The sequence below is a fragment of the Herpailurus yagouaroundi genome, unplaced genomic scaffold, assembly GCF_014898765.1.
Source record: "Herpailurus yagouaroundi ecotype Mexico unplaced genomic scaffold, PumYag 201, whole genome shotgun sequence".
NCBI classification, from domain to species: domain Eukaryota; kingdom Metazoa; phylum Chordata; class Mammalia; order Carnivora; family Felidae; genus Herpailurus; species Herpailurus yagouaroundi.
Genome location: NW_024412432.1, coordinates 936,435 through 953,364, shown reverse-complemented (window position 1 = coordinate 953,364; position 16,930 = coordinate 936,435). Strand labels below are relative to the sequence as shown.

At 38.6% G+C, this 16,930-nt stretch overlaps 1 protein-coding gene across 10 annotated transcripts in view; it reads right to left on the bottom strand.

Annotated features, from left to right (window-relative positions):
• The window catches only part of CDC14B (cell division cycle 14B), a 105,951-nt gene that overhangs the window by 40,150 nt on the left and 48,871 nt on the right, over nt 1–16,930 (bottom strand). For 5 of the 10 annotated variants that reach the window (XM_040450207.1, XM_040450209.1, XM_040450214.1 and 2 more), the window contains 3 exons: nt 12,728–12,818; nt 12,115–12,190; nt 9,267–9,359 (listed from right to left, as the gene is read on the bottom strand). In XM_040450207.1, coding sequence (XP_040306141.1) covers nt 9,267–9,359; nt 12,115–12,190; nt 12,728–12,818 — 260 coding nt within the window. Of the gene's footprint in view, nt 1–9,266; nt 9,360–12,114; nt 12,191–12,727; nt 12,819–14,194; nt 14,785–16,930 lie in introns of those variants that run through there. The other 5 variants (XM_040450208.1, XM_040450205.1, XM_040450210.1 and 2 more) reach the window with 3 other exon arrangements.

The window sequence follows — 16,930 nt, the reverse complement described above, 5'->3', positions numbered from 1 at the left end:
TGTGTGGCAAGGAACTAAGGCCATGTGCCAATAACCAGCGCTAATTGGCAGGAGTGTGAAGAGAACCCGTTAGCAGTGCACCCTCCAGCCCCAGGCTAGCCTTTAGATGACTGTAGTCCAGGGGGGTAATTTGTCAGGCAGCAATAATATGGTAACACAATCAACAGTAAGAAATGATCAGTTCAGTTTGTTAAAAGTGTATAAATAAAAAAATAGGTGACAAGTGCAGAGATGTAAAGATAAGCAAGTCTTGTGGCTTAGAAAGCATTAGGAAGGAGAGCTTATTGCCACCTCTCTCTCTCTCTGAAGAAGCAAACAGCAATCTCACAGGATGAATAAAATATTGGTGCAGAAATACTTGAGAAGTCAATAGTGCTTTTCAAAGTCATGATCTTTTTTGCTGAATAAAATCAAAGCCATTTCTAGGACTTCCACCACCCCCATTTTTTAAATTACCATCTGCCTGCCTCAGTCCCTGTGAGAACTTCTAACCTTGGACTACTGATCTGTGTTGCAAAACCTGGGAGGGGCTGGGCTCAATCGATGATGAATTAATTAGTGGACTGAAAGAAAAGAATCACAGACTGATCAGTTTCAATCCTGACCACTCAGGCCTCAAATAATAACACCCAATCACTTAGACACATGCTTCTTATTTCTATTCTTACACAGAGCATTTTGAAGCTTAAGCTATGTACTTATTGGTCTTTGGTACAGTTCTAAAAACCAAAACATTACACAAATCATCCTAAGAATGAAGAATAACAAAGAGTACTTAAACTCCACAACAAATGTGGCAGCCCAATAAACCAGTAAACCATTTTCAAGTATTTTTCTTTTTTTTTAATGTTTATCTATTATTGGGAGACAGAGAGAAACAGAGCGTGAGCAGGGGAGGCGCAGAGAGAGAGGGAGACACAGAATCTGAAGCAGGTTCCAGGCTCTGAGCTGTCAGCACAGAGCCCGACGCGGGGCTCGAACTCACAAACTGAGATCACGACCTGAGTCAGCCACTTAACTGACTAAGCCACCCAGGTACCCCCATTTTCAAGTATTTTTCATGGAGAAATGTCACAATGTTTCCAGTATTAACTTACATGCGCATCAACCAGATGACATGGTCTTTCCTATGCCAAGACTTGAATGATCTTTTTTAAAGAAATCACTCTCTCCAGATTAATACTGAAATGTTCATGAAAGCTGAAAATAAGCTTACGGAAATAGCTTATTGAGCAGGGAAAAACTATATACAATACAGTTTTACATGATAAGATAAATAAATCAATTTCACAGCTCCCGCACAAATACAGAAATATGAAAAAAAAAAACTAAATCATTTTTAGAAAAAATCAGATGGCCTTATATTTCAACAGTTTTCACATTTTAATTATTTTTATTTATATAACAGTAGGCTAGTATAGTGATTCTCAGTTTAGATAAAGGGAAACTGGAAGTTTGGAGTAGCAATCATATCTACCAAAGCCATACAGCTAATAAACGTGAGGGAGGGGCGCCTGGGTGGCTCAGTCAGTTAAGGGTCCGACTCTAGATTTCAGCTCTAGTCACGATCTCAGGATTTGTGAGATCCAGCCCTGTATAGGGCTCCATGCTGACAGGGCAGAGCCTACTTGGGATTCACTCTCTTTCTCTCTCAAAATAAATAAATAAACTTTTTTTTTTTTTTTAATGTGAGGGAATTGGTTCTGGGTATTAAGTGTACATGGTTATACTATGTGAGTAGTAGGGATTTTTTTTTTTTAAACAAAGCAAAAATCTTGATTTTTTTTTTTACATGAAACCTCCTAATTTTTAAACATGGCAAAAACAAACAAACTACTATTATTTAAAAATAAATACTGTTAGTTACACAAAGCCAGCAGGCCACTACTCTCCCACTTCTCCAACTGGTCACCCAAAATCACACGGCTTGCTATGGATGGAAGAGGGCCTACTGCTCAGCCCTTATTTATAGATGAGAAACCATACTATATAAAACAAGTATTAGGGGTGCTTGGGTGGCTCAGTCGGTTAAGCAGCCGATTTCGGCTCAGGTCATGATCTCGCAGTCTGTGAGTTTGAGCCCCACGTGGGGCTCTGTGCTGACAGCTCAGAGCCTGGAGCCTGCTTCTGTTTCTGTGTCTCCCCCTCTCTCTGCCCCTCCCCCATTCACGCTCTGTCTCTCTCTGCCTTTCAAAAATAAATAAATGTTAAACAAAAATTTTTTTAATAAAAAAATAAGTATTAAAACAAGGACAGGATCCAAAATTCCAGACAGCTTGAAAGATCTACAATCAAAGCTTGTAACAGAGTAATTTCTCTTTACCTTTTCCCCAAACTAATACCACCTACCAAGTATCATGGGCAGCTGAAATACCAGCAGTCAGGCTCACTAGGGTGAAAAAGGAAGTAGTAAGGCTGTGAACTGTGATGCCTACAGCCACCTCTACCACCTGGCCTATTCCTCCGGCCCATCCTATCTCCTTTTGGGCACACCTCACACTAACCTGGTTCCTGGTTGCTGTTTACAGCTGCCTGTTGCTGTTGGCCCTACTTTTCACTGACACCCAGGAAGGGTGTTTGCCCAGGGCTGAGTATTGCTCAGGGCCAAGACCCTGGCCATCCCACCTGATTTTATCCTCCAGTCTTTGCTGCCCCATTTAGATGGCTATTTGCCAAACTGGATTCTTACCTACAGCTCCCAGATCCTCTCCTCCGTGCTCCCTTTGTCTTAACTTCTCATCTGATCCCTTCACCTTGCAGCCACCTTAACCTGGTACTGACTACTCCGGGTCCAAAATAATTAAATCCTTCAGGAAAAGGAGACTACAAGTTCAAAAGATCATCATTAAATAACAAATTAAGTCCCTGAGCTCTTATTCTAATTGTTGAAGTAATCTCAAATTCAATACAATTTAGGATTCTACTCAAAGATTGCTGAATTAATCAATTCCCAGAATTTAATTAGTATAATTTTCAATGTAAATGTTAACAATTTACAAGGTAAGTCATTATAAAGGTTATAAAAATTGCTTAGAAATAAAAAATAATAATACAGAGTGATAAATTTTGAACAGGAAATCTATATGTTAGCACAATTAGCTCTACCAAAGTAATCTATTAAACATTAAAGGAAAGCAAATTTGCAAGCTATGTACCAAGAGTTTGCTTCTGTCATTTATCTTATACTCAGAACGCTTTAACCACAAAAACTATTAGAAACAATGGTTAATTTCCCACGCTAGCCCTCTAAAGTACATTTAACCTATGGAAGAGCTAAATACTATATATCTGCAGGAAAACAGAACTGCTGCTGGGGCAATAAGATAAAATGGTAACTTTCTTGTTTTTTAATATAAAAAGCAGATTTAAGATATGATAATGATGGACAGGAGCAGGGGGAAAAAAGAAAAAGAAGAAGACATTTTATTCAATGTTTAATTTGTGCCAGATATTCTACCTAAACTGAAATTAAAAGCCAGCTCAGTGGCCTCTTCAAAAAACTATTTTGCAACTAGAAATTAATGTTTATACCTACTAGTATTACACACTATCACTTCCATTACAAAGTATACACATACAAAATTAAATAGACAAAGATAAAGTGACAGTTATTTCTTAAATGATTATTTATATACAGTAATTGTGCTTTAAAGAACTTCTTCACAAAAAAATAATAAAATAAAGAACTTCTTCACTAAAATATTAATAAATTTAACAGCTAATGCTTCATTTTTTAAGTGTTTTTAAATGCCTAGTTGTGAGTTGTGAGCTCGGCTACTTCTTTTCTTCTATTTATTTATTACTTTTTTTAGTTAAAAAATATTTACAGAAGTATATTTTACAATCAAAAAACATAATTTTAAATGTACAAGTCAATGGATTTTAACAACTGTCTACACCTATATAACCATGACACAATCCAGACAGGAAATTCCCATCACCCTCAAAGGTTCTCTTGTGCATCTTCCCAGTTAATCCCAAATGTTTCCCCCTCCCCATAAGTCTGAGACAACCACTGATATGCTTTCTGTCTCTATGGAATAGAATAGCTAGCCTTCCAAGAGCTTCATATACATAAAATCATGCACAGCTGTTTCAATTCTTGATTTTAATGGGTGCTTTAACTAAAACAGATACTTTACTGTGGTAAGTACATGTAAATGCAGAAACGATTACACTCATTCTTTCAACCCATCCAGCCAATGATGGACATTTGGTTAGTAAATTCCCAACTTACCAAATGCTAATCAGATATTATTAAAAACTAATAGAGGAGTGCTGCACATTTGAAAACATGCTTAGCAAATAAGCCCAAAATCCACTGAAACTTTACTTAGATGATTTTAAAGCAGGTTATAAAATTTTGTTTTGTGGCTATCACTAGAACACTTGACTTTGAAAACTGTGTACTTAAATGGAAAAACACCATTCATTCTGCCTTTCAGTAGGAAACTGGTTTCAGGATAACCAACAATCTTAACTGGAAGAAAGGAAGTTCAATTTCCATGAAAGAAAGCCAACTAATAAATGAAGGATGAATGAAATAATTAGGAATTATGGTTATACTGAAATCATAATAAAATTGATTGAGGCAAGTACTATAATTGTTGTTTAAAACACTAGCTGCATGGTTGATGGGGAACTGAACATACAAATAGTTTCAAAATAACACCATCTGAATCCATTAAGTCATAAAGGAGAAAAATCATACATTGAAGGGATTTGATGATTAGCCCCTAATCCAAAGGACATTTTTACCATCCTGAATGGTAATTTAGGTATTATATCATATGTTTTCTGATATGATGCAACATATTCTACTAATGCACGAGCCTACAGATTTAACTTCCAGTTCAGAAGACATACAGAGAATGGAGAAAACCAGTTAAAACATACCACAAGGAAGAAACCAGAGAAATTCAAAAGGTAGAATATTCCATAAGAGGTCTGGTCTCTTCCATAAATCAGTGTTAGCAAAAAGGTACCATGAATGTGTCAGTGAGGTTAAGGGCACAACAATCATACACAATGTGTGGTCCTGGATTACATATTGCTTTGGACATTTTGGATCGATGGAGGAAATATGAATATAATCCAGGTATAGAGATGATGTAGTATGTACTAAAATGGAACAATGAGCCACTGACTGAAAAAAATAGGTGATAAAACTGTACTAGTGAACATAAAACATATAGTATATTACACACACATATGCACATGTCCTGTTGGTTTTTTTTTTTAATTTTTTTTTAACGTTTATTTATTTTTGAGACAGAGAGAGACAGAGCATGAATGGGGGAGGGTCAGAGAGAGGGAGACACAGAATCTGAAACAGGCTCTAGGCTCTGAGCTGTCAGCACAGAGCCCAACACGGGACTCAAACTCACAGACTGCGAGATCATGACCTGAGCTGAAGTCAGCCGCTCAACCGACTGAGCCACCCAGGCACCCCTGCACATGTCCTGTTTTTATAAATATAAAAGGGTTTTTATTTTTTATTTTTAAGGAAGATTTTCTAAATTTCTCAAGGGTACACAGGTTTTGTACATGACATTTTTCACAAAATGACAAAAGTTTCAAACTTTTATTTTCAAAATACTCTCTTAATTATGAATTTATTGGTTTTGAAAGGCATTTTCACTTAAAACTTCACCTTTACTTGAAATGACAGACTATATATATCACCCCTCTCCAAATCTGGCTAGGTAATAAGGAATCACAGACTTTTCACAACAGGGTAAACTTACCACTTCATAAAATGATGTAATGCACTTATCTTTCACATTCCTCAAGTCTTCTACGGTGAGTGGTATACAAGATTTTTCTTTTTTTTTTAATTTGCTTTAATTAAAATTTTAAAGTTTATTCATTTTGAGAGAGAGACAGCACAAGTGGGGAAGGGGCAGAGAGAGAGAGAGAGGGAGAGAGAGAGAATCCCAAATAGGCTCTGCATCGATAGCACAGAGCCCCATGCAGGGCTCAAACCCACACACAAAACTGTGAGATCCTGACCTGAGCTGAAACCAAGAGTTGGATGCTTAACCAAGCACCCTAAGATTGTTACTTTCACCATAATTTGTTACCAAAGCTCCTACCATTTCAGATGATTGTGAATCCATTTACCAGGCCACACAAAGTGCATTACTTGGAAATATGCACATTGAAGACAAATGAATAGTTAAGCCAATAATCTCACTTCTGCCACATGTGACACTTGACCATCTGACAAAAGGGAGCATGAGCATATCAATCCTGTTTTAAGTATCTGAGTTATTTTGAGTACTTATAAAACTAACCTCCTCTGTTTTTAAGACAAAAAGATAATAGAAGTACTGCCACTTTATTCTCAAGCCTCCTCCACACTCTGTATTAGGTCCTTCTGAATGTGTAAAGAAGAAGGGGACATCCCCTTCAGAATCCCAGAGTGTAAAAGGATGGATCAAGAGTCAGTCCATTTGGAACATTTCCTTCCTGAAACTTCTTCCTCTAGACTTTCTGTTTTAACATTACCACACCACCTTCCAGGTCAACCATTAAAAAGCCTTACAATCTCCAAAATTCCTCAATAACTCCAAAAAAAGGTTATCAAGGCTGCAGATCGATTTTTTAGGGAATTCTCATTCTTTCTACAAATCTTTCATCAGAGGATTTAACGGACTTCAACCAGATCAAATCTCTATTTACTTACCTTTGATGTTTCATCTTTTAAGGTATCCATGTTATACCTCAATCCTCTTTTGCTACTATTAATAAATGTCCTTTTCTTAGGTTTTCTCCTATTTCTCTACCTAGCATCATTTGAACTCCAAGCTCCCACTTTAGCCAGCCAGTCATGGCTGCAAGGACTTTCACTACAGCCAAGAGCTGTGATCCTCCTGCCAAGCTGGCTTCTAACTGAGCAAAGGAATGAACTCAAGTCCATGTCCAAATTGCTTACCTGGCACTTTCCTAGCCAATCAAATCAGTGTTAATCTGAGAGCATAAAATCCTGGAAGGATTTCTAACTCCAAATATGTTAAAAATAGAAAAATATACTTCTACATGCCAAAATAAACCATAAAAAAAGTCAAAAGGCCAACACCAAACTTAAAACAAATATGACAACAAATTTTTGGTAAATTTGCCAAGAGGTCATTTTTTTTTTCACTAGCAGTAACACACAACAGCAATAAGATTATTAAAAAGAGACTTCTTATTTATAAAATTATCAAGTGTTTTGTTTTTAACAAAACCCTTGGTTTCCACCATGATCACAGCCACCTTCTCTGGAGGGTCTCCACACTGAAGACATCATGTCTGGCTCCCCAAGACCCACCCCCCAACTTGGGGACATCTCACCTGACCAGAAACAAACGACTACACCAAGAACAGTCCAGGCAGAACTCGGTATGTTCTAGGCAAGCGCACATTCTCTGACATGGAATGGCTTCAGCCACCCAGATTTTCTCCTGGGCAGTGCAAAGACTTTTACTGTCACACCAAGGGCCATTTCTCCAGCATCTCCTCTAACACTGTACAAACCCCAAGAATTCTGGCTACATCCCTCTTTCTGTAAAGCTGTCATGATTTATCCTGTAATCCATGGGGTTCCTATCCCCAGTGATTGGCTAAGTAATGGGACCAAATGCCCCTGTTAAAAGAGCCACCTCCCTATTCTCTTTTTCTTGAGAACTTGCATAGGCTTTTTTTTACCTCTAAGAATTTTTGCTGTGAAGCACAATAAACACCAGGAAAGATGGAAAAACAAACAACTAAACAAAAGCACCATATTTCGGTAAGCTTAAGAAGTCAAATTTTAATAGACATCATCTACAACCTGTGTTTCATATATTCGGAGATGATAAAACTATCCCAGAAACATTTCTATCAACTATTTCTGTGAGCACAAGAGGAAAAACAAAAGCAAAAAAGGCCTTAATCACTGTTGTTAATGATTTACCTTTAACAGAAAAGGAAATCACTAAATTTTTAGGTGCAATGTTAGCTAGTACCACCAACTTCTGGTCTAATCACTGTACATTCTAAATTATTAAACTATATACCAGAAAATAACTTTCAAAGGGAGGAAAGCATGACAGAATCAAGTAGCAAGCTGAGGGAAGAAAGAACTTATCTAAAGAACTTCAAAGACAATCCCTTTATGGTGGATGGGAGTAGAAAACACATTCAACTTGCTCTTCTCCAGTGAACAGAACAGCTAGCTTCCATACCAACAAACAAAAAGACAAGGGACACACCACTCTGGAGGAGCTCTCGGCATATTCTGGAAAACTTGCTGCTAAGATACTCCTGCAGATAAGTGCATCAGGCAGTCATAAAATGGGACTAAAAAAGCTCTTCCTTGATGCTTATAAATAAATGAAATTTATAACTCTTGTGTAAATACTGGCTATTCCAAACACACTTTGCAATGATTCAAACAGACCTCTCAATGTCCTGTGTAACCTACGCAGTATGCACCCATTTTCCTCATGCAAGATGCTTTGATAAGAATAGAGAGAATCCTAAGAATAGATCTAAGAATCATACCTCAGTCAGGAAAAAATTGCCTATATTCAAATTATAAAGCACTCTTACTTCATATGATGCACTTTGCTGTTTTTCTAGAAAAAAAAAAACAATTATTAATCCTGACTCCACTTTTTACAACTTCACTAAACGGACCATGGGTTTATAAAAACACAGCTTTGGGGGGCGCCTGGGTGGCTCAGTCGGTTGGGCGGCTGACTTCGGCTCAGGTCACGATCTCACTGTCCGTGGGTTCGAGCCCCGCGTCGGGCTCTGTGCTGACAGCTCAGAGCCTGGAGCCTGTTTCAGATTCTGTGTCTCCCTCTCTCTCTGACCCTCCCCTGTTCATGCTCTGTCTCTCTCTGTCTCAAAAATAAATAAACGTTAAAAAAAAAAATTTTTTTTTTTAAATCTTAAAAAAACACACAGCTTTGGGGGCATTATTAAGTGCAAAACACAGAAAAGGGGTTTCACAGTAGTTGATCAATTTTTTTAAAAAATAGACTTTTTAAAGAGTAGTTTTAGGTTCAAAACAGCAAAACTGAGTAAAAGGTACAGAAACCTCCCATATACCCCATCCTCCCAAACATGCACAGCCTTTCCAGATGGTCAAATCTTTAAAAACAAAACATGTTCTTTCTGGAAAGAAATCAAGACGTTATCATAGAAAACGTAATTTCAAAATTCCAACTGCAATTTTAAGTACCACTGCCGTATGCATTTTCACTAATATGTTAGGAAATCAGTTTAATACTTACCATATAACATCCAATAAGGAAAGCAGCATTTGCTTGTTTTCTCTGATCAGAGCCAGTAAAATGAATAATTTTCTTCCTCATCATTGTGATGGACTGCATAAAGATAAACAGCTGTTAGTATTTCTCCTTAATTTCAAGTTTTCTAAAACTTTACTTTGTGATGAAGATATAAATTCCAAATCTTAACAACACATAACCATTTGTATTAGCAAGAACTTTAAAATAGTTAACTCTAATACTCAAAAATACCATGTACCTTCCCATAATAGACATATTCTTGGATTAAAATGAATGTACAATTAAGGAGTGAGGAAGAGACATGAACAGGTATGTGCTTAGAGTACATGCTCTGAAAGAATACATACGATGCTAGAAAAGGCAGTGGGGGGGAGGGGACTTTTCTTTCCTTTCCCCGTTTTTGTTTTTAACATCTATTCCCAAAACCTTTGCATTAAAATAAAAGGGTGGGGCGCCTGGGTGGTTTAGTCAGTTGAGCGTCTGACTTCGGGCTCAGCTCAGGTCAAGATCTTGCAGTTCGGGAGTTCAAGCCGCGTGTTCGGCTCTGTGCTGACAGCTCGGAGTCTGGAGCCTGCTTCAGATTCTGTGTCTCCCCCTCTCTGCCCCTTCCCCACTCGTGCTCTGTCTCTCAAAAATGAATAAACGTTAAAAAAAATTTTTTTTTAATTTTTTTTTCAACATTTATTTATTTTTGGGACAGAGAGAGACAGAGCATGAACAGGGGAGGGGCAGAGAGAGAGGGAGACACAGAATCCGAAACAGGCTCCAGGCTCTGAGCCGTCAGCCCAGAGCCCGACGTGGGGCTCGAACTCACGGACCGCGAGATCCTGACCTGGCTGAAGTCGGACGCTTAACCGACTGTGCCACCCAGGCGCCCCCAAATTTTTTTTAATAAAAGGGTAAATAAAAACAGGCAAAAATAATTCTGTTACAAATCAGGATAGTTAATGAGGTAACAGGGCAGAGAAGGGGTGGAACAGAGATAACAGAGCATAAGTGGGCTCTTGTGTGGCGTTGCTAACATTCTGTTCTTGATTTGATGACTTAGATGATTACCTACATATATTCAATTTGTGAAAATTCATTGATCTGAACCTCAAGATCTGTACCTATTTCTGTACATACATTATACTTCAATTCTGTAAATACATTATACTTTTTAATTTAAAAGGATATGGAATTTAAAAACCAAAAAAAGCATATGATTAGTTAGGGCCTCCTCACCTGTATTTCACTAACGTGAGCAGAAACAGATTCAGGTAAGCATAAGGAAAAGGATATATTGAGTTCAAAAAGCACATATTTCTTGGCTTCTGTGAGTCAATGATGAATGTGTACATATTTTGTTTACATAGAGTAAGAGATCCAAGTTGATTTTAAAAACAAAAACAAAACCCAACCAGCCATAGAGCAACATAAGCACAAGACACTGAAATTCAAACTCTATACATGTTTTTATCACTAATTAAGTAGGCAGTAATGTTTCTACCAGGTTGGATGGTCAATACCCTGAAAGTTGGTTCTAGTAAATGATAAAGTTTAAAACAAAAAAAAAAGGACTAAAATACCAATATATTCTTGGTTGACTGAAGGATAAAAGGCTGTAGATAGAGGAATACACGGGGGAAAAAAAGTCTTTCAAAATTAGAGCAAAGAAACTCAAGCAGGGGGAGAGGAAATTATTTTTAGCTTCCTAGCCCTGTATGAACAAAAGACCTGCCACTGGCAAGTGGAAAAAAGGAGGAGGGTGTGGACATAAATATACAAGGCCATAAATGCTTATACTCCTATTCAAGAGAAAAATAAAGCCCAGAAAAAAAGAGTTTCCATCTCTACATAAATCTGTAGGGCATACTATATAATGCAAAAAGAAAAGGCACATTGCTATTTTGCAGATTAGTAACTCCTCTGGCAGGTATTTCCAACAGTTATGATGGGGAATTTTAGGTTTGAGGCTCAAGGGGAAAAAAAATCTGCCTTAATCACTCATAAATTTTTAATACAATTTTTAGTTGAAAATAAATTTTATTTCTTCTGTGTAATAGTATGGTAAGTAATCACCTGGATAACATTGTTTTTAAAAAAGTAATGGCCCCTAAATGCAGCACTTTCTACGTAAGAATTTACAGTGACTAATTTGGAATTGCTAGCAGTACACAGACACTTTTTATTATATGTAACCATAAGTCAAAGTTTTTTAAATAAAGGAATGGGGTCTGAATTCAAACTAATAGAAATATTCTTTGCAACTCTCACATACAGCCTTAAAGAGATGCTGTTTGCCCCTGCCTTCCCTGCTCCTTAATAGTATGTACAAAGGGTGAGAGTGAAAAGTCACAAGTAGTAGTACAACATCACGGGACATTAAAGATAGAATGGAAGTAAGATGATGCAATTTTCTTCACTAGTTTGCTAGCATTCTCTGTCAAAGTGAAGGCAGAAAGGTCATTGTTTGACCAAAGCAAGGGAAGTTTAAGTTTCTCTTGCTGGGTTTCAGTTCCATTAGAACAGACAGTAAGAAGTTTCACTTTAATAACCAATTTCCACTTTGGCTTTTCAAGTATTTAATCATTACCAATTCAAACCAGAACCAAACGACTCAATCAGTCTTAAACCATTCAGTCAAAACTCTGGAAAATAAACATATACACTATGACTATATAAAACAATAAGCCACATGTATGTCTTAAGCACCCTGCAGTGAGAAACAAGACTTTATTTTATTTTTTTTTTAAATAAAAAACAGAGGTATGTTTTCCTTACTTTTCCCTCCCCAGGATCAGGCTAACAATGATTACCTAAGTCAAATCTTAAGTAAAAAAGATTTTACCTTTAATTTCTTATTTATCTTGCAACAATATCTGTAAACCATTGCCAGATTGAGTGGTCCAAAATCTGCGTAGAAGCTTTAAAAATGAAAAACAAAAACATATATATACATTCTAGATGCTCTAATATAAATTCCTTTTTGGAACTACAAGATCCAATTAAGACAAGAAAGAGTATACCAAATTTTTACTGATCATACAACTTAATACTAGTGGTATTCTGGTAAATAATGTTTATTAAAAAAACACGGCAAGTGTGACAATGGTTAAATCTAGCCTCGATAACATCTGAAAATACCTGTTGAATAAAAAAGCTGTTTTTCCACATGTTTCTACTGGCAAAAACACAGCATATTACTTAGTAGCATATTAGCTTAATCTCAATATACCTTAAGCTATTAGAATTTCAAATGTAAATTATTAAATTTAGGAAGGTTCTTTCATTTTGATTTTTTCCTAAAGATCTATTTTATTACCAAGAGTTTTAAAAAAAAAGCATTCTCCAATTATCAACAGATTAGTAATTTTCCAAGGCTATTCTACTTATAAACATACCTTTATATTCTTCAAAAAAAAAAAAAAGTTACTAACAATCTTTTAAAAAGCAATACTTACTTCTCATATTCAAGTTCATTATCTATGCTGAAATAATGTACATTTGATGAACTCTTTGGTCTGCTGTAGAGAATGGCAAAACAAAGGCGATCTGAAATGGAAAAATTGCAATGTTCTTTCCTTCAGGTTATTAAAAAACGTTTCATATATCATGATGCAACTCTTTTCAGATGAAGTCAAATTTTTATTTTTCCCATGCATGGTAAGGGTAATGGGCAATTTCAAAATGTTTTGCTATTCTGGCAGGTGATAATAAATAAGCCACATTTTTAAAGGAGAAATTGCTTTTAACGATAAATTTCAATAGCAGTAAGTAATTTTTCACATAGCAACATGGCTAGATTTTTAGAGGAACCTCTCATTACAAAACTTTAGTACCCATGGGCTAAGAAATTTCAGCAACTGGAGGCATGCATTTGATAATTAGGCATCAACCTAGATTACTTGTGCTTTGTTTCACTAGGTTTTCAAGTCATCCTAGAAAGTTATTTCAATAGGAAACTGCATTTTTTAAAACAGAAACTAAAGAACGCCATCAAAAAATGCTGCTAAATTAATGTTTACGGCTATAGAACACAACAAAACAAACCATATGTTTATCCAACTGTTCTTAGGGATCGCTTCTTTTTTGATTCGGAATCACTACTGTCATAGTGATTTTTACAATTAGACAAATTACCATTACAACAGAAGCAATGAGAGGTTTCTCCAAGAGGAGTGTGAGATGAACTTGTGTTGCATAAATGCAGTTAGGCTGCTGTGAAGTTTAGCAAGAATGGTAAGGAGTAGTAATGCTCAGAGGCTCCACCCTTTCTCCATGCCTCACCCCCCAAAAAAGTTGCCTAAAAATCATCAGTGAAGCAGTCACCTGCAATACCTCTTAGTAGTAATAAGTAGTGCTAGGAGAATACTCACACTCAGATTGTGGCAAAATCAAGCACAGCCTTCAAAATAGTAAAATATAAAGAACGCCAGCTGGCATCCTTTCCCCAAATGGGAATTTAAACAATTTCTGTCTACAATTCAACTCACACAATCGCTGTATTTACTTCCTTGCAAACTCAACTGAAATGTCTTGCAACCACAAACACTCAAACGGATGCCGGAGTTTATTCCTTTCCAACCACAAATGAACCTTGATCCCCGTGCACAGAATGACCTGGGATTTTGCTCCCTTGGGTGAGGAGACGCAACTACTCTACCAGCCAGAGGTGTAAGGACACCGGGTTCCCAACTGCACGTGTCCGTGTGGATTCGCCCCAAAGCAAGACCATGCCTGGGGACAAGGAGTCCGGGGAGGCCACCCACGCCCGTGAGACAGCAACGGCCCGGCCCGAAGTGGAAGGGCAGCCCTTTGCCAGCAATTGACGCCTCCTCACCTCCCCTAGACCCCCCCGCTCGGCGGCACGGCCTGATGCTCTCTGAGTACCGGGTGTCCCAGCGGCGACAGACAAGCCCCGCACTCACCTTTGATCACCTCGGCCACCAGAGGGGTCCCTGCGCCCTCCCGGCTCATGACTCCAAAGCATCTGGAAGGCGGGGCGGAGGGAAGGACCGGGTGGCCAGAGAACAACCAGCCCGGGAGAGAGGAGGCGCAGCGACCACACCCCCGAAGTTTAAAAAAACAAAGTTTAAAGGGCCGCGCCCAAGCGCAGAGCACAGCAACGCCCCTCGGCCACCCACCACACCACAAACGCAGGCGAGCCAACCCCGGAAGTTCAAAACTTCTCAAAAGGCCCCAAACAGAGTGGCGAAAGAGTGGGGTGCAGAAACGAGCCCCAGCCGCCGGGGGTGAGCCTCGGCCCGCCTTGGGGCCGCCTGGCGGTCTTCCGCAGCGCCAGGCCTGGCCGGGCCACACTAATGCACTTGAAGTCGGGGAGTGCAGCAAAACACCGCAGAAGCGGACACAGGCCTCATAAAAGCAAGCGGCTCCAAAAGCCATTAAAAGGACTTGTCAGAAGAGAAGGACTCGTTGGCTGACCTGCCCAGCTATGCGGGGCATTCCCACAGCAGCCACAGCCGCGCACTCAGCCCTCCTCGCCGCTGCCGCTAGGGGGCACTGTTACCGGACAGGGCCAAGCCGGGGGGCGGGCGGGGGCGGGTGGAGGCGTTCGACTTCTTAGGCCACTCAGCTCCTTGGCCACTTCGGGTCGAGACCCGCTGGGTGCCAGGCTCGCAGGAATGCTGACGTCTCATCTATTTGGGCTCTCCAAAACTGCTCAGGATTTAAAGGTAAGCCTAAAACTGAGGCCATGTGTTCCTTTAAAGGTCCTAGATTTCTCCTCCAAAAAGCATTAGGATGGTTGAAAAACAAAAAGTCAGACACAATACTTAAGCATCCATTTAAAGTATTTTCTAAATCTATGTTCCTGTGTTAGTCTCAAGTGATAAAAAACTTACGATACAGTATGAGTATGTGCATATGTATATGCACATACACACTAGGACCATGGGTGATTTTGATGATTTTCATTTCCTCCTGTTATTTTTCCCAAGTTTCCTACAGACAAGTATTATTTTATCTGTGAAAAAATTTGCAATGACTCCCATAAAGAGAAAGGCTATACAGGAACTACTGTACTCTTTCCCCCAAGTCACTTAAAGTCCTAATACAATATACACATTATATCACAATATATACATCTTTGCATCAAAAGTAAGCCTGCATACCTCCTAACCTTATCCTAAAATTTCCAAAAGGATCAAAGACTTTAAATGTAAAAACAAAATAATGAGTTATTTCTGTACTCTCCAATTGGGCCTTTTAAAATGAAACAAAAACTAAAAGCCATAAGAGAATGTATTAAATTGATACACGTTTTTAAAATGGTGTTCATAGGGCACCTGGGTGGCTCAGTCTGTTGAGTGTCTGACTTCGGCTCAGGTCATAATCTCAAGGTTTGTGAGTTTGGGCTAGCTGCTGTCAGCCTGTCAGTGCAGAGCCTGCTTCAGGATCCTCTATCCCTCTCTCTCTCTGCCCCTCCCCTGCTTGCACTCTCCCCCCCAAAAATAAGTATTAAAATGATAATAGTAAAATAAAAAGGTCTTCATGGAAAATAAACACATAAAGTCAAGACATAAGCTGGAAAAATTTTTTTTTAATTTTTTTTTTCAACATTTATTTATTTTTGGGACAGAGAGAGACAGAGCATGAACGGGCGAGGGGCAGAGAGAGAGGGAGACACAGAATCGGAAACAGGCTCCAGGCTCTGAGCCATCAGCCCAGAGCCCGACATACAAATGATGTACGCATTTGTATGACTGTATATGGCACATTGCATAGCTAATCTCTGGAAGGATATACAAAAAACTGGTAGTAGTGAATGCGTTTTACAAGAGGACACTGAGTGTCCGGAAATACAGAAAGATAAGTGAGATTTGTGCCTTTTCATAACTTTCAAATTTTGTACCATACATTTACCTATTCAAAATGAAGAAGGTTTTGAAAAGTGAACTTGCAGGCTAACAGTGTTTCTCCAAAGCTGACTCTTCATCAAGATATGAAGCATACTGCAAGCATAGTATAAGGCAACCTGGAAAAGTCCTTCGTGCACATTTAAAAAAAAGAACTGGTAGGGGGCACCTGGGTGGCTCAAACGGTTAAGGTTAAGCCTCTGACTTTGGCTCAAGTGATGCATTGGGCTGTGTGCTGAGAGCTTAGAGCTTGGAGCCTGAAGCCTGCAGCCTGGAGCCTGCTTCAGATTCTGTGTCTCCCTCTCTTCTGCCCCTACCCCGCTTGCACTCTGTCTCTCTCTCTCTCTCTCTCTCTCTCTCTCTCACAAAAATAAATAAACATTAAAAAAATTAAAAAATAAAATAAAAGAGAGAACTGGTAACTTATTTGATTTCTACCTATATATCTTGCAATCCAATTTCTTTTAACAAACCCAAACAAAACTGGGAATACCTAGAAGGAAGTGGGAAGAGGTTTTTACACACTACAAGGGGCGGGGGGGAATCACTGGGGTATACAGCTGGCTCAGTTGGAAGAGCATGCAACTCTTGATCTCGGGGTTGTTGGAGCCCCACATTGGGTGTAGAAATTACTTAAATAAAAACAAATATTATTTTTAAAAAATCACTGATTTTTGATGTCCAATTACCTTTCCATAATGTATTCTCAATATTCTATTGTTAGACTAATACTGCAATAAACTGCTGTGGAGATGAGTGCGGGGATGAGAGCTATTTATCAGAAGCCTC